This window comes from Coturnix japonica, chromosome 1 (assembly GCF_054131305.1).
Source record: "Coturnix japonica strain WE chromosome 1, WE-NBRP24, whole genome shotgun sequence".
Lineage (NCBI taxonomy): Eukaryota > Metazoa > Chordata > Aves > Galliformes > Phasianidae > Coturnix > Coturnix japonica.
The window spans coordinates 166,978,812-167,002,428 of NC_140663.1; the positions used below are offsets into that span (position 1 = coordinate 166,978,812).

At 34.5% G+C, this 23,617-nt stretch overlaps 1 protein-coding gene across 11 annotated transcripts in view; it reads right to left on the reverse strand.

The window, feature by feature from the left end:
• CNTN5 (contactin 5) overlaps nucleotides 1–23,617 on the reverse strand; it is a 538,457-nt gene that overhangs the window by 108,792 nt on the left and 406,048 nt on the right. For all 11 annotated transcript variants that reach the window (XM_085508884.1, XM_032442190.2, XM_032442192.2 and 8 more), the window contains 4 exons: nucleotides 12,505–12,686; nucleotides 6,707–6,843; nucleotides 4,758–4,887; nucleotides 2,608–2,758 (listed from right to left, as the gene is read on the reverse strand). In XM_085508884.1, coding sequence (XP_085365010.1) covers nucleotides 2,608–2,758; nucleotides 4,758–4,887; nucleotides 6,707–6,843; nucleotides 12,505–12,686 — 600 coding nt within the window. The remainder of the gene's footprint in view (nucleotides 1–2,607; nucleotides 2,759–4,757; nucleotides 4,888–6,706; nucleotides 6,844–12,504; nucleotides 12,687–23,617) is intronic.

The following is a 23,617-nucleotide window of genomic DNA, read 5'->3' on the forward strand; positions in this document are numbered from 1 at the left end:
TGAAGGAATATAAAATACCAGAATAATATAAAAATGTCTGTTTTTATTTCTTTGTTTTGAATGATGACATATTGAAATTGAAATGCTTTATGTCCTTCCACTAACTGCATAGAAAATTGTGACAGAGAACAGGACAATTGCTTCTGTAGATAAGTGTTAACCTGAACTTTGGTAAAATTAAGTCATGTCAGGCTTTTTTCTGTCTCTTTCTATACAACTTGCAGCAATCCTGTGTTATTATTTGAAATTTAATACTAAAATAGAAGAACATAAGATCACAGAATCCTTAGAGTTGGAAGGGACCTTTAAAGGTTATCTAAATATCTCATTCTTCTGTCTCTTTTTTTGTTTAACTTCTTTCACAGCAGCTTAATATTAGAGAAAAATAAATGAAATAACACAAAATGATCAGAAGTTCTGTAAAGGTAAAATTTCAGCATTTTCTGTTATTTCTCTTGTACAGTATGATCTAAACAGCTTGAAAATTTTGCTTCCTCCAGTGGATTTATTCTTCTTTTTAGGACATACTGATGGAGATTATTACTTTGTACTGGTTAGTTTTTTTCATTCTTCACAAGTCAATATATGTCTTGAAATTTTATATCTATAGGGTTATGAAAGCAGAATTGCCTTATTAATATTTATGTATGTTTATAATGTTTGATAGCTCCATAACATTTTATTTGTGAAATTTCAAAACTGAATTTCAGTGTACTTGCTGTTAATATTGTCAGTTATTCACTGTGCAGCTACTACAGAACTCTTCATAGCTGCAAATCAGTTCCAATGACATCAAGTGAAGCATACAGGAAATGAAGATCACGTCACCAGTAGTAGAATAGATCTAATATTACAGATAACCTGTGCCTTATTCACAAGGCAGCTTTCAATCACCTGGCATGGCATTTAGCCTTCTCTTCATATTCTATTTCCACTGACTTTTATTTTCTTTCCCAAAATCATAATAGACTTCCTCATCTCCTCTTCAAAAAGATTCCACAACTACTGCTTAGTGAATACTTTATATAAGGGCAGATAAGTTCCCTTGAAACAGATACTGTAAATACAGATGAAAAAAATAGGTATAAGCTGATTGTTCTAAATGATACAAAGGATTTCCTGGATAGTTTAAAGTTATTGTATCACAAAGCAGTTCTTCCACAGAGTTCAATCAACTCTTCAATCTCCCTATTTTATCGTTTCGTATTCCTGCTCCTGCCCAAATAAACAAGTTTCAAAAGCTGCAGATACCAGAAATGTAGCTCCAGATTTAATTTTTATGATTTTTTTAATTTCAGACTTGGACTATATTTGGACAGACACAGGGTAATTACCAAAACACTTTAACAGTGTTGGACTAAAGAGGTTATTTACATGTGGTAATCAAGAAGACACAGCGAGTTTTACAGAGATGAGAGAAATGAGTATTCATATGGCAAAAATTATGCAAGTATAGCATAAAAAATATCAACCTCAGAATATTTGATATTGGCTTCTTTGTAGAGCTTGTTGTAATATACCTTGTCCATATGTGTTATACAACACACATCTGTTAATTAGATGTTTTAAACAATGAAGTTGCTTCTCTCTTTTTCTCCAAATAGCCAATATGGCTTAATAGCTTACCCATTTTTCCTTTTCAGAAGAAAACAGCTGGCATGAGACGAAAAAATGCTTCACCTGAATGAAATGGCTTTTGTTGCTAACAAGAACAGATGCACTCGACTGCTGTCATCAGTACTGCACAAATAAACAAAAAGGCCTTGCCTTTTTCTTTGTGACTAATGCCACACAAGTCAGTGTAAGTGGCTCATTCACATACATTACCTGAAAGAAGATGAAATTACTATGTGTACGTAAAGACCATGTGCAGGCTGGAAAAACTATTCCAGTGCACAGACATACAGTCTTGTAAAGTACAATTACAGTCAGCATTTAACCTGTGGTACTTAAGCTGTGTTTAACATACAGAGATGGACAGATTTTATTTAATCAAGACTATTCTGATAGATGGATATGCTGCCAAGTACAGGAATTACTTGTATAATTAAATCCTATAATGAAATCATATTTTTCATCTTTGAATCATTTTACAGCTATTCTTAGACTTCAAATGCGATCAAGCCATCAGTACGCCTTACTAAAAACATTTCAAATGAATAAGCACATTAGATATTTTATATTGTTCTGACATTCTCAGTCTCTATATTTTTAATATTCCCAAACAAAAAATGTATAGTAGATACAGTGTAACAAGCATTCTTGAAATTAATAGTGGGAAATAAAGGGAACAAAAACCCCAAACAATAACTTCTTTACATCTGTCTTAATCTCTGAACAATCTGAAAAGTTTTCATTTCAATACTGTGGGAAGATCAGATTCAATACTGTCAGCCTCATAAGCTTGACAAAATAATTACGCTATTTCCATGCTTACACACACTTGTTCTTTGCACTGGTCACAGACATGGTTACGTATACTCGTTCTTAACACTAGTCATAGACATGCTTATGCATGCTCGTTCTTGTTACTATCTGCATTTTCATTTAGAACCACAGAAGCAAGCATGCAAAGACAATATTCAGTTTACCGAACAGGCTTCTGACCTCTTACTCTCCCTTAAAGCTTTGTCTCCTTTCTTCCAAGTGATAGTTGGCTTTGGAGAGGCTTGTGGCTTGCACTCAATGACAACTTCTTGGCCCTTGGTAATAATTATTGTTTTCCTCATTTGATTTAGTGGGAAAGTGGGAGCTGAAGCTGTTGGAAAGAAGCACATTAGCTCTACAGAAAATGTTCGTAGGTTTTCATTTCATTACATTCTAATAGTTTGGTTTGGAGTATAGAATTTTCATTTTTTGGTTTTGAAATGGCTGTAGCACAGATTAGATGGAATTGCAGAAGGTGTCTGAAATAACATTCAAGACTAGATGGTAGGTCTGTAAATTAATCAGGATATTAATTATAGAGATGTTATCCACATTAAAATTCTAAATTAAAATTGTTTTTTAAATCCAACAGCTTTAGAAATTGAATGCTACAGTTATTAAGCTACACCTTTTCTAAAATTTTTGGATTTCATAGAAGTAACAAGTTAAAAAGTAAAGTTATAGCAACTCCATAGCTATCTAAAATGAACTCCCTAGTGTTAATTCCTACAAATAATACTACTGTTAGAGCAATTGCATCGCTTTCCATTTTATTTATTTTTTTATTTATTTGTCTAAGTGCTGAGGATTGAAAAGTGAAAAATTTTTTACAGGGGTTGTTTAACCAATTTTCTTTTACAGGATATGTTTAAACCATTTTTTGAGAAGTCCCACTGATTATAGTGATAATGTCAAGATAATAAATGTGTCACACACACACACAAAATTATACAGCTATTACTGTAATGTCACAAGAAGAGAAAGTTGTAGGCACTGGAATGGGTTGTCCAAGGTGATGGTGGACTCTGTTCCTGGAAGTGTTCAAGAATGACGTGGCACAAAGGGATATGGTTTAGAAATGGGATGGTTGGACTTGAGGAGCTTGAAGGTGTTTTCTGTCATTAATTATTCCATGATTGTCTGTGAAATCATTTATTCATTTTTTAAGCTCCTTTTGGAAAAACTGAGACAAAAATTCCTCCTCTCCCCAAATATCTCACCCACACATGTAAGAACATCTCGTGCTTCATTGCCTCACATATGTAGAAATTTATTTCCATTATTTTGGGTAATTTTCGTAGCAGAGATATGTATATGGGTAATTTATTCTGTAATTTTCCCTTAAGAATCCAGAAAATTAAGCACAGCAGCTACTTTAAATCAGTATTATGTCTAAAATTAATCAGGGGCACAATTTCTGTAGTCAAAAAACAAAGGCCAATTTTGCTGTAGTGACCTGTACTGATGATATACAGAACACCAAAGAAAGTGTACAGCTACTTGATAAAATAGGCATAGGGAAAGAAAAACAAACAAACAAAAAATGGAATGAGAAAACTTTGTAACCAACAAGGATCACTTTCCTGACTGAATCTCAAAGAGCAATGCAAAGTGCTGGAAAGAGTGCAGCCTCTGATTGTGGCTCAGAGAAAGTGAATTTCTCAGAAGTTTGTCTCATTGTCCTATTGCATGTTATCACATCCTGATTTATACAAAGCTAGGGAGTGTTGGTAAGGCATGCTTCATGCTTTTCTTCAATAACTCCCTCTGTGAGCTTGCTTTTCTGAGAAAGCTTCATTTTCTGAGAAACATTACATAGTGTATTTTCCTTAGTGTGGGATACTAGCTGAAATGCTGCCAGTATTCAATCAGTCTTGGTGAATTTAAAGGAAATATTTAAATCTAATCTAATATAAGATCATATTTAATCACCTTTGATTAATGGCTCTGATAGAAGTAATATAAATAATAAAAAATTAAGCAGAGAGCAAAATGTTTAATATTCTTGTTTCTTTACTTGTACTTGCATTTGAGGAACTAACAATTATTTTCCATGTATTTTAATTTGCACACACCTAGATACTTGCAAAATATAACCAGGCTGTAACTTACAAAATAAAAAATACAATTAGTGGAAGAATATCTGCTCTCCCAGGTAATAAAGGGCTCAGTCACACATGAGTAATAAGAGGAAAAAGGAAGCCGCTTTTATCTGTTCTATGAAGCATGGACTGACAGAAGCTGTTCTTTATCATAAGATGCAAAGAAGAAATGTAATTAATAAACAGAATAAAAGGATTTTTTTTTGTTTTTTTTTTTTAAATACTCACCTAAAATCTTCAGCTCAGCACTGGCATAGATGGTGCCATACTTATTTTCTGCTAAGCACTGATACATTCCAGCATCTGAGATGTTCACAGTGCGGATCATCAGGACACTGTTAACCATCTCAATTCTGCTCTGTAATGAAATTAGAAAGAATAAGGCACAGGGAAAAAATATAGGTACTGCTAAAGTAAAATAAAGCTCAGCAACTGACTTCCTTGGGCTTACTTTCCTCTTGCTATCTATAAAACAATAAAACAGATGATGCAGGTCAGGAAAACTTCGAAGAACTTTTGAAAGGAAATATTGTCCTATGCTTGCTGTTGTCTATTTTTTTTTTTTTTTTTAACTGGTGCTGTCATCATAATGTGATTTTTAAAAGCAGTTCAACATGGTAGCTTTAATGATATGAGGAGTCAGTTGTGGGTGAGTAGAACATATATGATGATCTTCAAATCGCTTATGAATGATTTCAGTCATGCCACTATTTTTCACTAAAGTAGACACAGAAGATTGTTTGAATGAGTGGAAGAATTTGATTGCAAATTTCTTGTTTGAAAGGTAAGGTAATTGAAAATAATTACCATAGAGGTAAGAGAAAGTCATAAATAGCTATTTATGGGTATGTGTACTTCATGGAACTGCATAAGGAATAATTTGAACCGCTATAAAACACCAGGTTTCATTACTATGTTTGTTGGTCTTGTTAAAGATTACTGAAAAAGTGTGTCAAAATGCAGAAAAAACTATGAAGAAGTATTCTCTTGGTTGTAAACCTTTAATTTTAAATGAAATTAAAAGTCTGATGCAACTGATGATTTAGAAAATCAGAAAGCCAAAAAGTATAGAAACTTATTTAACTTCAGTTCAAGGACTGGTAGCTTCCTCTAAAAGGCAGAAAAATATAAAATAAAGGCATATAACCTTATTATCAGTGCTTCATATCTTCAAAATAAACTATCTTTGCTTTCTCATTCTTTGCATAATTGGTTGATGCTCACAGATGAAAGCCAGAGTCTTTCACAGAGAAGAAAGATATTGCATCCTTTAAATTCATAAATTCTTTCTGTGAGTACTTTTACAAATGGAGAAATTTTCTTCCAGGATTGAACAGCTTTATTTTAATCGGGGGGGGGGGGGGAGGGAAACAGAAAAAAGAAAACATGTGCCTCCGGTGGCGCAGTGGTAGGAACGCCACTTTGCAACACCGGAGGCCCGGGTTCGAATCTTCCCTGTGGTGCAAGTGGTAGAAGTGCCACTCTGCTACACAGGAGGCTCAAATCTCGGGGATTGGACTCAATGATCTCTAAGGTCCCTTCCAACCTGCACATGTGAATGGCAGTGATGTGGTGATTATTCACCTAGAAAAACAGAAAAAAAAGTAAAACAAATGACAGGCCAGGGCCTAAGCTTTTTTTTAAAAGAAAAGAGAATTTTATCTAGATCTGATTTTAGAATATACCAGGTGCATGTATTAAAGATTTTACATTCTTGGAACATTTTAATGGCGTTGATGGTGAGTTCGGAAGACAATTAGAGGAGTTGAAAACTGATGAAAATAGAGCCATCTTTATCCTTGTTAATAGCTTTCAAATGTTTTGATGAGTACAAATTAAATATGCTATGCAGCAAATAACCTATCACTGGTGGAGATGTGCAGTGGTCTTGTTAAGCAAAGACAGTCCTTGTCTGAGTTGTTACCCTCTAACATAATAAAAAGAAAGAAAAATTCTACTTCCCATATACTTTTTAACTAGGGAGAATTACTAATGATTGCAATTCTATGTTAAGTTGAATCAGAGGGAACAAATGTTTAGAACTTGTCATTATAATTACACTTCAGAAACTAATAGAGAAAGCACTCATTTCTGAAGTACTTTACAGAATATTAATTAAACTTATCTGTATTAAATGAGAAACATGCAGCATACTGTTGACACCATATCTAATGTACCTGTGGCCAGAGAGGAACTCCATTTTTCAGCCAACGATATGTGGGCCTCGGCTTTCCAGTGGCTTTACATTCCCATCTTAGCTGTTCCCCACTGTCTAATTCAGTATCGTTAAGTTTCTCCACCCACTGTGGGTAGGCTGCAAGAAAAATATACCACACTATGAATAAAGAATATTGACTAATAAGTGTGTAGCAGATGTGCAAAGATCTAAGCAGTTAAAGAAATTGAATTATATTTTTTACGAAGTCTATGCCTCAAAAATAAACATAATTAAACAAGCAGCAAAATCCAAAAGAGGAAGTATGAAAATTATGAAATGAAACTACTTAACTTGAAAGGAAATACTGTAATGGCATCAGGCAGTGAGCAGTACCATAACCAAGAATAGACAGTCTGTCTGATTTAATAAGGTCCAGAGGATTGAATTAGAGTAATACATAATAATGTGTTCATTATGACTGGATTTAAGAACATTTCCTTTGTAATCATAATACAATAATTAGTAACAATGCAAGATCTAAACTATTTAAATTTTAGTAACTATGTGAATTATTACAGTTTCTAAGTTTCTTGTGTGTAATTCATATTTCATGAGAGAAAATGCTTTTGATGCTTTTAAGAACAAAACCCACATAGGATTTCCAACATTCATCACAAACTCACTAACATGATTTGTATAGCAAGTCAATGCTGAATTTATTTATTTATTTATTTATTTATTTATTAAGGCAGTCTGTTGTTAGCCATATATGTGATCATTAATATCTGAATTTCACGTATTAAGAAGGGAGTAATAATAATAGTAATAGTCTTGTGTGGGTTGGAAGGGACCTTAGAGATCATCGAGTCCAACTCCCGGGATTCGAGCCTCTGTGCTGCAGAGCGGCACTTCTACCACTTGCGCCACAGGGGGGATTTGAACCCTGGGCCCTGGTGTTGCAAGGCGGTATTCCTACCACTTGCGCCACCGGGGCACAAGTATTTTTGTAGAGATGCAAATCTTCAGTTCAGTGATCAATAAGGCATCTGTTTATAGGACTGTACCATTTAGAAAACTTTATATGAGTCAGTGAGGAATTGATATATTCATTAAAAATATATTTGCTTAAAAGACACATTGTAGGTTGTCATGTAACAGCATTAATTTTCCTAACAAAGAAGGTAAGAAGAACAAAAAAGATCAAACTTATTAACTTAAAAATACTGGATAGATGTATTTTAAATGGTAGAGAATAAATAGGTAATGACCTCATTTTCAAAGGAATATAAAATTCTTCTACTTCAATTAAGTAGAAATTCAGTTCTGTCATGACAGATTCTTTGCTTTGATTGTTGGATAATTGATAATGTGTTTAAATGTGAGGAACCATGTTTAAAATAAATCTTTAAATCTAGCTGCCATTTCACAGGTCTCCAATCAAAGATATGAAAAGGTATGAGCAAGCATGACAGGTGACACACTTCTTGTAGCTTACATCTCATGCAAGTATTACAGAGACAGTGAATATCATTCTTAAGCAGTCTATCATTCTTAAGCAGAGAATAGTCTGCATCAAAGTCCCTGACCAGATAGTTGTCAGAAACTGGACATGTGTCATAAAAAGAATCACTCCTTTCTCTTTTACTGGGAGAAAACAAATACAAAATAGACCCAGCCTCGGTTCCATACCATGGCCAAACCAACTGCTTCCACCTTCTTTATTCTCATTATTGTCAAGGTATGCTTCATAAATGTTCCTCTGCACTGAATCACTGGATTCTTATGTTAATCAAAAGATCCCATGTAGAACTTGAGAGCAGTCTGTAGGAGGCCCTGCTGACTGGTTGTGTACTAATTGTCCTAAAAACATAATTCAATTACATTGTTTAGCTGATACTGTTTTGGAGTGTTTCAATATGAACAAGACCATTAAAAATTAAAGAGTGAGCCTGATTACAGTTAAGTACTGCCTTACCAATCCTGATTCCACTGGTCTCTACTATTCTGATAGCATAGTCATGGCATGGGCAAATCATAATTGTACAGTCTGTTAGTATCAGATTTTTTCTTGTTACATGGAGTATTTTTACCCCAGCCTTTCCACCCCTCCCCCACCCCACCCGTTTTTGTTTTTTTTTGTTGTTGTTTTTTTTTCCTTTCTCCTTATTGCAGCCTTAGTAGCCTTTGGATTCAGAATTTTCAAGTTTTCTATCAGCAAAGATGATGACTCAGAATTTCTCTCCTTTAAGTGAAGCAAAAGATTTCAAAATAAAATGGTAAAGCAATATGTAGACGTAACAGGAACAGAGCTAAATGCATAACTAAAACAAACAGCATATATTTTGGATTCTTGTCCTCTCCATGTTATTCTTACTTTGGCAGAAAAACAGGGTTCACTTCTTGCTCATTAGCAAGATCTTTTCTGCATAAAATCTTAACACTTGTTCCCAAACACTGTCAATAATTAGAAGAGAAAAATATGAAATGTTTAACTGGATTTATGAACTCTGACTGAATGTATTATGTTCTCAAAAAAAAAAAAAAAAAAAAAAAAGTAAGCGTTGTTCTGATATACATGCAGGCAAAGAAATCCTCATATTATTATTATTATTATTATTATTATTATTATTATTATTATTATTATTATTATTATTATTATTATTATTATTATTACTATTATAAACGTAATATTTACATTTGGGGAAAAACATACATGTTTGACAGTTGTTATCTCTTCAGTGAAGAATTTGGAGGGTAAATGTAAGAGCAGAATGATGTGTTTTACTATTCAGTGGCCTTCATGGGTACTGTGCTATAACTTTCTACAGGGCTGCAAAAATTTTGAAATCAGTGTCCACCCTGTGATTTATTTAATGTTGTGTTTCTCCATATTTTTGAGGATGTAAAAATATTTTATAAAAACACCTTGGCAATAAAACACCACGATTAGAGGCCAGTTATTATATCCTCTGTTTATAAAAGTTAAATTGCAGAAAAGTCAGCCTACTTTTCCAAATAATTAAAAAGAAAATGGCTGAAAGAATATTTATGAGAAAATTCTATGTAGAAAAATGACTTCTTGCAGTGTCCTAAAGCGTGAATGTGAGCCTGGGGTGAAAGAAATTCATTTTCTGAAAATATAAAGGAGAAGAAAAATATGTGAGAAAGCTAAGATATCTTTTCCTCTTTAGCCAGTTTCAGTATAAGTATCTGGGGCTAACATACAGTGATATTGGTGGATTTTAATCCATACCGTTTTTATAAAGAAGTTATTAAAATGGTTTTAAAATTTGGATGGTCCATTACAGCACTTCACAGAATATTCCTGCCCTTGACTGCTTATTCCACTGCCACATTATGTGCCAGCAGAGCTGCTTCTATGATACTGCTGTGAGCAAGATCAAGGAACTGATCCAGATGAAAGGAAAATAGGAAGGAAAAGTTTTCTCACAGTCTGTTCACATCACCACTCTCTGCTGATACTAGTGAGTAGGTAACATATAAGCAAACCCAGCAGGTTCAGAGAGAGAAAAAAGCAGGGACTGCACAGAGCAGTTGCCATTGGGAACATGCAAGTAGTTTGAAGTTGTGGAGGAGCCATGACTTCAAAATGTTAACGTTCAATTTCTCCACTCAATTTATGTCTTTTGCACTCTCATCTATTAATCATATTCAGCTTGAATAAAATTTCACGTAAATGACAAGTATGAGTGGATCACCTGGGAAAACCAGAGTTCTCAAAAATAGGTTGCAGTCAAGTGTATGAAGATGCCTTGCATTATCAAAATTATGTTTTTAATGGCTTTGTCATGTCTGCAGCTGAATTTTCCCCAAGTGCTGGGATTACATCAATCTTAAATTGTCAGCAACTGAAATACCACTTTCTGAACACCTGAAGTGTCAGTTGTGTCAAGCAGTCATGGTATATCTGGATTGCAGAACCAGGTAAGAGATAAAAAATCAGTAGTTTCTGACTAAATCTGAACAGACAGGCAGACTTAGTGCCCTGGACTTTCACCAAAACACTCTGTGACTACCCAGATTGGATGTAATTGATGAAATGAAGATTCAAACAGACATCTTGTTCCAACAGAGGCATGCAGATAGTGAGACCACTACGTGACACAACTGGTCCTACAGTCTGTTCTAGAATTTTTACAAGAACTCTCTGGTAGGAATGATGGTCTACATCTGAATTTCTGAGTTAAAACACATCATTGTTTTCTAGAGCAGTAAGATGCAAAAATGAACTTTTAAGTAAAACTATTAATGCTGACTATTGTTATGAACAAAAGGTGCATGAGCAAATACCATTTTGAGTAAGCCTCCTATATCCTGATGCAATATCTCTCAACAAAAGAGGCTGATAACTTTGTAAAATAAACTCTTGCTAAACATTCTGTGTTGAAAAACTTTCTTATCAACCATCTTGTATGCTTTGGAATGAGACTGTCAGGGTTTGTAGAACATGAATGCTATTTTCAGGAGTCTCTGATGCAAGAGGTTCATTGGGGAGTACTTCATCTCCAGTCCAAGAAAAGTTACGTTAGGGAGCTATTAACAGTTTTTATTTCTTCTTCTGCTCTGCGGAAGGTTGCTGTCAGTCTCCTTCACTTAACAGTGACTCTGTCACCTGCTCTGAACTTGCTTCCTGCTAAGACAGATATGTAAAACTTTGATTCATATACTGTTTTGAATTATGTATAAGATTATCTAAAAGATAGTAGTAGACTTTCCATAACAGAAATATATGTGTTTCATATAGCTGTGAAACAGATAAATTAGATCATTTGAAGTAGATCCCTTTCTGTAATGTTTGTTAGGAAAAGGAGGTATGTCTTTAAACTAAAAGAAGGTAGATTTAGATTTAGGGAGAAATTTTTTTATTACTCAGAGTAGGGTGAGGCACTGGCACAGGTTTCCCAGAGAGCTGTGGTGGGTGTCCTGGAGACATTCAAGGTCAGGCTGAATGGGGCACTGAGCACCTGATCTAACTGTAGGCATTCCTGCTCATCACAGGGGAGCTGGCCTGGATTACATTTAATCCAACTCAAAAGATTCTGCAATTCCATGATTTTAAGAAAGACAAGAAACTTCTAAAGAATCAAGTGGAGGGCCACAGAGGTTACTGGGGCCTGAAAGCATCTCCTTTTTGAGGAAAGGCTGAGAGACCTGGGACTGTTCAGCCTAGAGAAGACTGGAAGGGGGTCTTATCAACACCTACGCCAATATCTGATGGGAGACTGTCAAATGGATGGGGGCAGGCTCCTTTCAGTTGCTCCCAGTGACAGCATAAGGGGCAATAGGGATAAAATGCAACACAGGAAATTCCACAAGAATGTGCAAAATAACTTCTTTGCTGTGGGAGTGACAGAGCACTGCAGCAGACTGCCCAAAGCAATTGTGGTGTGTCCTTCTCTGGGCACATTCTTGTGCAACCTACTGTTCAACCTACTGTAGGGTATCTGCTTTAACAGGAGTTTGGACTAGGTGATCTCCAGATGTCCCTTCCAATCCGTGATTTTTCTGTGAAAAAGTATAGACTTTTCAAATTCTAACAAAACTTTTAAAAAAGAAAACAACACAAAGGAATCTGGAAAAATGACATATTAAGATATTTTTTTGAGGAAGTCAATTTCATTCATAATTCAGGCTTCAATTCCTTACTAGGAAACAAAGATATATATCTTAATTCAATAATAATGATTTCATTTTTGAAGAAATTTATTCATTTTTACTGGATCTTAGCACCCTTCATATATAATAAAATCCTTGGACAAAGCATTTCAGGCTAATACCGTGTGCAGTTACACTTACTGTACACTTGTAGCTGTCCTCTGAAGACATTCCTTCCACGTGAGTTTTCAGCTTTACATTCATACATCCCTGCATCCTCTAGCTGCACATTAGGTATTTCAAGCACAGCTTGGGATTTTCTCAGACGGGCTTTACTTGGATTATGACCATTAACTTTCTTCCAAGAGATTGTTGGAACAGGGCTGAAATATTTAGTAAAATTTCTGTTAGCACTCTTTCACTAACAAGAATGAAGATTCTGTGATCTGGTAGTTTAAACATTTAATAACCTAAGGAGCATTAAAATATAACCACATTGAAGTTCATATATGCTTGATATAGCTCTGTTTCTGCAGGGAATTTTTAACTAATGGTTTGTTACATGGAATTTGTTTCATCCACAAGGGAGGCCAAGATTTTATTGAGATCAAGTAAATCATTAGAAGTGCTCTCTTTAGAGCTTCTTCAGAACTCTAAGCTTTACTCCTGAACATTTTCACTCTGTAGGTAAAAGAAAATAGAAACTTCAAACCCTGGATGAGCTGAGAAAATTCCACCACTTACTGATTTTCCTACCATGAACCTGCAGTCTTGGAGTTCAGTAAGTGACACATCTGTCTACATGTGGGATTTCAATAACACTGTACCTTAGGTAATTTAAAGTGACCAAAGTCTTGCAGACCTCTACTGTTATAATATTATTTAATTAATTATAAAACTAGTTTGGTAGAGTTCATACTTTTGGTGCTACCGCTTCTGACTGAATTACATACTTGTTCCCTAGAGTGCAAGGTAGCTTTCACAGAGGACTCTGGGGAAGCTCAGATATGTCATTTGCAATCATGTGGAGGGAAGAACTATATTAGTTAGTGCTAGACTTAATTCAGCTTTATTTTTAAACCAGAAACTCCTCAGTTATTTTACAGGATTTTTCTTCCATGGTTTTCTAGTATTATCTAAATATAGTAATGGAAAATGAGGAGGAAAACAAACAAACAAACAAACAAAAAAACCCCTGTCCTTATTGTTTGATTGTGAGCTAAGAGCTATACTACATCAGATATTCTAAAAGGGGTGGACATCATAAGAAAGAATGCAATGATTACATACCGTTTATTTTTCATAAAAATATCTTGGATTTATTTGAATTGCTTTCAAGTCTTAAATTGGATATAAATACATTTGGATCTTGTGGAACTTTAGATAAGGATACACTTAGCAGAGATTGAAATTTAAAGAATCTACTCACTTTTACTATATTTTGCTCTATTCGGTTGATGGGATTTGCTACAGTTGTGTGAAGCTGCAGTAAAAATAACAAAAAACACTTTTCCCAATATTTAAAGCTGTCCAATTTGAGATACAACAAATACAGACATGGAAACCATTGAAGTTTATGGTTCTAGCTATTACTCATCCAGTGAAAAATTGGGAAGTGAAAAAATGAAGTTGGGATCAGGCTTTCAGCAGAGTTGCTCCAAATTCAAATGCCTTATTGAGATTCAAAATATTCATAGACTTCTGACTGTAAGATGTTACTATCTACTGAATGCCACAGATTATTGAAATTCACTGAGTCTAGATGCACAGCAACCTTCACAAAGTTTGTATGTTGGCTAATGTACAGTTTCTGGAATTGTATCCACTATTTGTTTGAATATATCAAATACATAATAATTTAATTGCTTGTTGTTTTTATTACTTGCCAAAAGTTATTTCATTTTGAGCATGTTTGCATTAATCTCTAAGATTTAGTTCCTACAATAGCTCTCTGTTCTTTCAAAATGTTCCTTTATGACTGGTCCCCACAGAAGAAATGCATGAAGAATTTTTCATTTTTATCTAACAGAAGTACTTCATCCTGTTTCATTTTTAATACCAAGAATAAAAAAATACCTCTGTCTCTATAGAGAACTTATAAAACCTACTGTTTTTCTCTTTTCCATTTGATTTTCCATGTGCATTCATGGCTACATATTTTGATTTGCTAACAAAATGCAAGTAGCTACCAAATTATAGAATCATAGGATGGCTTGGGTTGGAAGGAACGTCAAATATCATCAACCTCCAGTCCTCCTGCTGCAGGCAGGGCCACCAATATCCACTATTAATACTAGACCAGGCTGCACAGGGCCCCATTCAACCTGGCCTTGAACACCTCCATGGATGGGGTATCCTCTCTGGGCATCCTATTTCAGCGTCTCACCACTCTCATAGTAAAGAAATTCCCCTTGACATCCAACCTAAATCCTTACTCCTTCAACTTAAAAACATTTCCCCTTGTCCTGCTATTGTGTACCCTTTTGAAGAGTTGACTCCCCTCCTGTTTATAGGCTCCCTTTACATACTGGAAGGAATTATTTCAGTGTGTTAGAAATAGCACAAAATAAATATTTTAATTTTTTCCCTATTTCTAATTCCACATTTCACACTGATGCTCAAAGTTAGTCTTTGATTAGTGACTTCGTGGAGATTTCATAACTACTGTATTGGATTCATCCGGGAGTATAAACTGTTTATATGCTTGAATTCTTTTTATATATAATATAATTATGCCATGTTTACTGGCTGCAAAACACCACTACTAGCCAGACAAACATTAAGTAACCATTACTGACTGCAAGACTAGTGTACAGTATAAATTCTTCATGCTGATACAGTGCAGTACTATTCAGCAGCTTCTGTTTTATGAATGATTTAAGTTGGCAGGTATACCCTACTTGGCACCAAAATATTGCCATGATTGTTGCCCATAATTCAAGCCTTCTATCCTACTGACAGTAAAAACAATGAGGGAAAATAAATAAATAAATAAATATATAAATATATAAATATTTGTTCTATTGCCTTGGAAGAAAACCGGTTCAGTACCTTGGAATGGTAAATTTTCTGTCATGGTATATATTTCCATGAAACAATGAACGTATAAGCCTTCAATGCTGTCTCATTTAGCCGTTAGAAGATTATTCTGAAAATGAAGTGTTTAAAAATTTTCCTTTAAATTTATTTTAAATGTTTGAAATTTGCTTTAGTGTATACTGCAGAAAATAAGTGTGTCTAATACAGAAACTAAAAAAGAAAGATATTCTCTGGGTCATTAGGAAACGTCTTATTTATTTATTTATTTATTTATTTATTTATTATTCTCAGTGTGAAGTAGTAACTGGAATTTTTCAAGGAGGAAGAATTACTTTAGTGTGCACATTTAAGGATTTCCAAAGGAAAGTACACTGAAACAGCAAATCATTATTCACAGACATCTTGTAGCTCTGCTTAAAGAAGCTTATTATTTTCCTTGCAAAACTCACAAGTGAGGCATGAATTCTACATCTGAAATAAAAATATATCTATACCTGTTTCTCCTTTGTGACTCATGTGAATATAAATTGAAAGAATGAAAAATATCTGAGCAAGGATGTGAAAGAATAAAACTATGACTGTTATAGAAAACTCACAAAATCTACCATGAAAGCTAACTAACATCTGTGCATATTGTTCATCTTTTCAAATGATCCACAGCTTCATTTATTTATTTTTAAAACAACTGACAATAAAAGCATCACACTGAGTTTAATATAACACGTGACATTTTAAAATTTTATAATAATTATAATACATTTTTATTTTGTGTCTAAGCAGATAATGCATGGGAATATTGCTTACTTGTTGTGTAGGTAAAACTGCTCACATTTAATTCCTATGAGTACTTTAGTATAACTTTCAGTTAAGTTAAAAGACAAGATTTCTTCTCACTTTTGGAAGGTTTTGAATCTTGCTGGCAAATCTTAGCATCACTGGGAAAAGAAAATAAAAAAAAAAACAACTAATGAATCCTACTTCCTAAGTACCATTATTAACCTTCCTATTTATTTGAGCTGAAAAAAAATCAAAGTGGTCATCTGTGACTGTGAAAGCAGGTTTTTTTCACTTTGAATTTTACAAAACGTAAGTTATACTTTTGTATTATATCTAGAACAAATTGTAAGTGTAACATTTCAGCAAAACATTACTTAGGGTAAATGCTGTTGAATTTGTTGGGAATATTCATAAGTCTCATTAAAAACAGAAATGCTATGAAAAACATATATGATGAAATTTTATGCAATTGTTTACCAAATTACTCTGAAATATGTATCTGGCAATTTAAAATACCTTTTCAGTGGATCTAAGATCCTAATTTTCAGTTGTGTATTAAATATTTTTTTCAATTTGTGGTTGTTGCAAAATATCATTCTCCTTTGAAATATTTTATTTTCTACTGAAGTTTCAAATCCTGTCCACACTATAATATTTTACTGGGCATCACTGTTCTGAGTGATTCCTTCAGTTATTATGTGAGGCTGTGTTCACAAAATAATATATCTTGAAAAGCTCTTTATGCCTGTGCATTTAAGATTAGAAAAGAACAGTTTGTCCTTATGCCCTCCAGCTTACCTTCAAATTATTTTGGTCTGATTTTGTAGGATTAAAATGTTGAGGAATATCCTGAATTGTTTTCCATCACTTTCTACTTTCTAGAGATGAATATTAAATATTCACAGTTTTGGGGTTTTTTTTTTTTCTGTTTTTTTTTTTTTTGTTTGTTTGTTTGTTTTTTAATCTTAAGCTTATCCATATAATTCTGTTCTGATCAGATACTGAAAAATAGGAGACTAATTTATATATCTATACAAAGTGGAATCACAGAATCATAGCACTGTTTGTGTTGGAAGAGACATTTAAAGGACATTCCACCTCCCCTGCAATTAATAGGGATATCCACAGCTAGATCAGGGGCTCAGAGCCCTGTCCAACCTTACCTTGAATGTCTCTAGGGATCGGGCATCTACCACCTTCCTAGGCAATCTGTTCCATTTTGTCTCTACATTTAGAAGTTAGATTAGCATTTACTAATCTAGCATTTACTCTTAGAGAAATCATAGCACCAAGGCCAGGTAATGACAAATTTACTGTAAAATGCTGAACAGTGCCTTCTGTGGATTCCTCCTTGGTCATATTGCAAAATTCATTACTATGCTTTCATTGAATAATGGATGTTACGTCATGGAATAGAGAAGCAATGAATGTGCTACTACTATCATACTACTTATCGTAGTAAGTTCATTTTTACCCTCATGTATCCAGGATTTCTTTTTTTATATCCTAGACTTTGTATCATCCCTACCTTAATTTGTTGGCTGGAGATGCTTTGAAGTGGACATATTGTTATAAATTTATAAATTGATAAAGACATAAAAAACAGTTAAGATGTCACAAATCATTGATTTGAATATGGTTATTTCAAGAGCATATGAGGAATCTTGAAAAGTAAAAATATTATATGGTATCTGTTGTGTGATTAAAGGAGATAATGCATGAAGAATCTACAAATTTAATCTAGAGGACACAAAATTCTTTAACTCAGAAAGTTTTTAAAAAAGGTGATGTTTTTGTTGTTCATATGGATTCTCAGCCATGGTATCATTGAAGCACTCTTTTTTTACCTTATGTATAAGCACTTTTCACTTGGGTTTCCATGCTATTTTCCATTGTCTCAAACTGTGGACAGTCAGATTTTCTGTAGCTGGCACATTAACCTAGAATTTCTAAACTTTGATTTAAAGGTATGCATAAAGATCAGCCCCAGAGGACTGAAGTATCAGTCTTATCTTTTCTTCCAAGATCAACAGATCTACCACAAGGGTCTACCACATATAAATCCAGTGTATGGAGAGTACGAGATGTCTTTGAATATGCTGATCTGCTATGGAGAGTGAAGACAGCGAGCATGATGACTTCTAGTTTTAGGGCTTTTGTACAACACAGTACTATATGAATTTATTTACGGACAGTACTGAAAAGAAGCGGCAGAGGTAAATATGAGTTAACTATTATTGATAAATGTAAGAAATCCTTTCCTTCTGAACCTTTCAACTTCCGACACAGAGATAAATCCGGTGTATGTGCTTCTGGATAGTGCATATGTGATGTAAATGGAAGCAAGCAGGTTTCTATAGTATAAGCATTTCATTCTTGCCCTCAATTTAAAGGCCACCTTTGCATAGAAGCTACAAGCAAGCATTTACAAAAATTCTTCTTCATCTTTTATTATAAATCAGGGTTGTCTAAATTACCACAGTTTTAGATACATTTGCAAGTTTTCTTTGATGGTCCTCAGAGAGAGAGGGAACTGGTAATACTGATTCTTCATGACTGACGTCCTATTGAGAGGAACTTGCAGCTTGCTAGGGTTGAATTTTATTTTATTTTATTTTTTTTTCCCATTCTCCTAATGTCATATGATAGAAACAATTAAATCTAAATATAAAAATGTAAATATGAAGCATTTAGTCAGAGTGAGGCAAAATGAGGCCTGGGAGTACGTCCTGGGATTTACTAAAGAATCTTTTTACAATACTATGAATGACTGTGATATTTGTAACAGCATTATAAGGTCTATTCAAGGGAAAATCTACTTGAAGGAGGGTAGAAATCAATCTCACTCAAAAAATAGGAACTAAATCCAATCCTACTCTAGCATCTAATTATCTCAATTCTTATTCAGTATAAATTAAAAATGAACTTTAAATTGATGAAAGTCTTAGATTTATTTGACATTAAGTGTTTTCACTATGGAAGGGGAATAAATCTTAGATCTGCTCCTGTTTTATATAAAAAAACTGAGTATGAAGGAGGCATGTTCGCATTAAAAAAGGTTCCTTCTTCACATCAAAAGTTTGTCTCCAGGTGGAAGGACATCTCTACAAGTAAAAATGACGAACACTGTTTTACTGAGTGTACTCATTTCCCTCTTGGGATTGTTTTGTTATCAATGAATGTTCAGAGTAGCTTTCACAGCTTCCAGATTTGGCACTTGAATTAACTAATTAACAAAAACTGCTTTCAAAAGTGAGAAGTGGTGTGAAAGGGCATGAAGGAGCATGATTTTCTGTCATATGGGATTTAGGAACATATACTTCTATATGAATTTTTTTTCTCTAGCTTTCAGTATAATGTTAGTCAAGTCTTTTCACTATTTTATGTTGAAATTTCCATGTTATAAGAAGAGGAAGCAGACATTATACAGATCTGTGATCTGTACATGAAAAGATAAGTTTTGAAATTGAAAGCAAATTGCTATCTGTGGAATTCTGCATTATGTTTTGTATAACATTTGACAATGCCAACAGTCTTGCTTGTTTTGTTCTCCTTCTACTTGTAAGAAAAAACAAACGAACAAACAAAAAACCCACCAAAAACCAACCAACCAGCCAAACAAACAAAAAAACAAAACAACCAAGCACACAGTATTTGAATCTCCAGTTCCACAAGGAAATAAATATGTACTGCCTAGGATGATTTGTTTCATTTAATGCAAGTGAGGGATCTTGACATGTCATTAAATTGTGAGTATAATAACACATATGAAAGACAAGCCAAAATTAGCTTTCAATTCACCTGCAAATTGTATATTAAAAACTTGTTAGTATTCCTCAATCTCCCATCCTTCATTTTTCAGTGTAGTGATTTACCATGTCTTTTTAAGCTTCATTTTGGCAAGCAGCTCATGTGTAGGGGGTGACAGTTTATGTGTTATTGTCAGAGGAATCAGTGGAAATGAGAGCTGTGAATGTGCACTAACTGTTCTGAACATAGACTTATCTATAGTATCACAAGTATTTCCATTTACCACTGTTGTCATAGGAAGAGGCAAGGACAGTCTCATGTTTGTGAGAATGTACAATGTCTAAAGAGGAGCACTTTAGAGGCTAAACAGTTATTTCACTTCTGACAGCATTTCTGAGCTACATCTCTGACTGCCACCACAGTATAAAGATCTGAGATCATACCCCATGGCTAACAGTACTGCCAACATTTGAGAGAAGAGCACCTGATGTAATCTACTTGTACTTCCATAGGGTTTTTAATACAGTCCACCATAACTTCTTTGCCTCTAAATTTGAGAGATGTGGGTACAATTAATAGAATTAGCTGGATTGTCATATCCAAAGGGTTATAATGTCTGAATGGAAATCAGTAATGTGTGGCGTCCCTCAAGGAGACAAGCATATCTGAATCAGGCAGCACAATGTGTTATCATAATTACTGTGGAATTGATTGCATCCTCAGCAAATGTGCTGATGAAGGCAAGCTGAGTTGTGCCACAGACGTGCCAGAGAGACCTTGACAAGTTTGAGAGGAGAACCCATGTGAATCTTGTGGAGTTGAACAATGCTAATTGCAAGATTCCAGCATGTGTACTGGGGGCAGTTTCCAATGTCAGTACCATTCGAGAGAATAGACTGAGAGCAACTCTGCAGAGAAGGATTTGGAGATACCAGTGGATTAAAAGAATATGAACAGTCAATATGTGATCTGAGTCCCTCCCCCCAAATAAACAAACAAAAAACACAAAATAGCAAAAAACAAAAAACCTGGACCCTATTCTGGACTACATACAAAGATGAGTGGCCAGCAGATCAAGACAATTTTCCCCATCTACTCTGCTCTTGTGAGAACCTGCTTGGAGTACTACATGCTATTCTGTATCCATGTATGGCAAAAGAAGTTGATGACAGTGACTCCTATGGAGAAATAAGCACTATGAAGCAACAGCAAGTGACAAATTGTCTCGCCTTTTCTGACAACCATCGACAGATCAAGAGGAATGAAGTCTTGATCCAGAGAAATGCTGCTTTCTTACTAGCTAACCCTTACATGAGGATTCCACCCTTTCTGGTCACTAAGGTGCATTGCTAGCACCTGAGCTCCCTGGGTAAGCCACTCCTCATTTGGTGCTCAGCCATTTTTTCAGGCTGTGAATTGACCCACTGCAGTCCACCAATACAACAAAAACACTGATCTCTTAGAGTGCATCCAAAGGAGAGACGTAAAAAACGAAACAACTCTACTGTGAAGAAAGGATGAGAATGTTGGTGTTGTTGCCGTGGGTCCCTTTATGCTTCGTTAGGCCAAACCAAACTAAACTGTTACTCTAGTTTTCCTTTTGTTATTCCTCCCCAGGTGCAAGACTCCTCATTTGCTCTTGCTAAACCTCATCAGGTTCCTGTACATTGATATACCTGTAGAATTTCTTCTTGTTCCCCATTATGTCTCTAGCTGGATTAATTGTATTTGGATTTTTGCTTCCCTGACTTGATCCCTGGCTGCTCAGGAAACTTCTTTGTAGTCCTCCCAAGTAACCCATTCCTGCTTCCACTTCCTACAGGCTTTCTTTTTGCTCTGGGGAGACATTATTACTGCCTTTCAGCAAATAAAGATGAATGATAAGAAATATACAGAAATACATTTTATTAGGGCTTTTAGTAGTGGCAAAAAAAGGTTGCTGTTTTAAACTGAAAGAGGGCAGATTTAGATTAGATATAAGGAACAAATTTTTGTAACAAGGGTATTGAGAAAGAGGAACAGTTTGCCCAAGAATGTTTTAGATGTTCCTCTGCTGGAAATGGTCAAGGCCTAGTTAGATGGGTCTGTGAGCAACCTGATTACTGAAAGGTGTCCCTGTCATTGGCAGGGGTGAGTGGAACCAGATGCTCATGAAAAGTCTCTTCCAACCCAAGCTATTCTATAACTTTAATACTATTACTCTATGGTTCTGGAAATACTAACCTGTTGTTTTGTACCTTGATGCTTCACTCATTGCGTTGTCATTGGTATATGATCAAATGTAGAATCATTAGGTTTGGAAAGGACCACTGAGTTCATCAAGTCTAGCCATTTGCCCATCCACCATCATGCCCACTAAACATCAAAGCTACATCAACAGCTTTCTTGAACATTTCCAGGAACAGTGACACCACCTCTTCCCTGGGCAGCCTGTTTCAATGCATTTCCACTCTTTCTGAGAATATTTTTTCCCAGTATCCAGCCTGAACCTCCCCTAGAGGAACCTGAAGCCATTATCTTTTGTCCTATTGCTAGTTACCTGGGTTAGCAGAGAATTACTTAAAGCTTGGTGTAAACTGATAAAAGTGCATCAAGTTTGTTGCCTCAGCACAATACATTGGCTGGAGTGAAATGTGGCATATTTAAGAGATTTATGTCAAAAAAAAAAAAAAAAAGGTCTTTGAATAGAAATGCTCATGAGACCTTTTGTAACACTGGATTAGTGTGGAGAGGTCAGCTTACAAGATCTCTTCTGCTTCCCTTGACAGTTTAAAGTGAAAAATGTTTCCTGCTGGATCTGAACCTACAAAGTGCCTTTTTTATCTACAGATAACACATGAATGTCAGTTCTACAACGTTCTTTGTTAGTAAAAATAAGATCATCTTGTACTTGTAAAGATCAGACAACAAAAAGATTAAAGTCAGGGAGACATATATGAAAGTTCTAGAACATAGTTGTAACTGATGGACCTCAAGGGAAGGACAAATTTTACAGATATGATTAGAAGAGAGGGTTAAGTTTTTTATCCTATGCAATTAAGAAAATCATGAGGTAATATGTAATTTATTCAACTATGTTGAAAGACTAGATACATAATTGTAATGTTTCAGAGAATCTTGCAGCCTGGAGCTATGACTCATTGTTGTAGGGTAATTTTCTATTAATTTTGTGGTCCTGTATGAAATCCCAAATGGCTGAGATCAAGACAAGAAAGAAACAAAGTAATGTAGAATTTTTGACCAAATATTAATTTATTGTCTTTTTTTCTTTTTTGAAATTGTTATCATCCTCACTGAGCAGCTAAATGCTAACCAAACCTCACAGAAATATCAATTTAACATGTAAACTTGCAAAATGTATTTTTATATATCTACAAAAAACTATACAATTATTAGAAGCCTCCTTTGTAGTTGTTATCTAACACAGTTGTCTTTATGAGTACTTCAAACAAGAATATATTTTTTTCAGATTATTCATGCAAATTCTTCACAGTTCCAGTCAAATCCCCTCCAGCAGATCATACAGATTCTTTATAAAATAACCCTAATCTTTGCCTAGATACCATATTCACCCATTCAAATATTTTTTACTTTTATTTCTTCACACTGTAAAGTTTTCAGTAAATATATATATCTATGTACATGAACATAGTGTGTAATCAAAATACTGATAACAATAAGTTATTTATAATACAGAAATAAGTAAATAAGTGATATTTTGAAAAAATAAATAAAAGCTTGAAGAGCT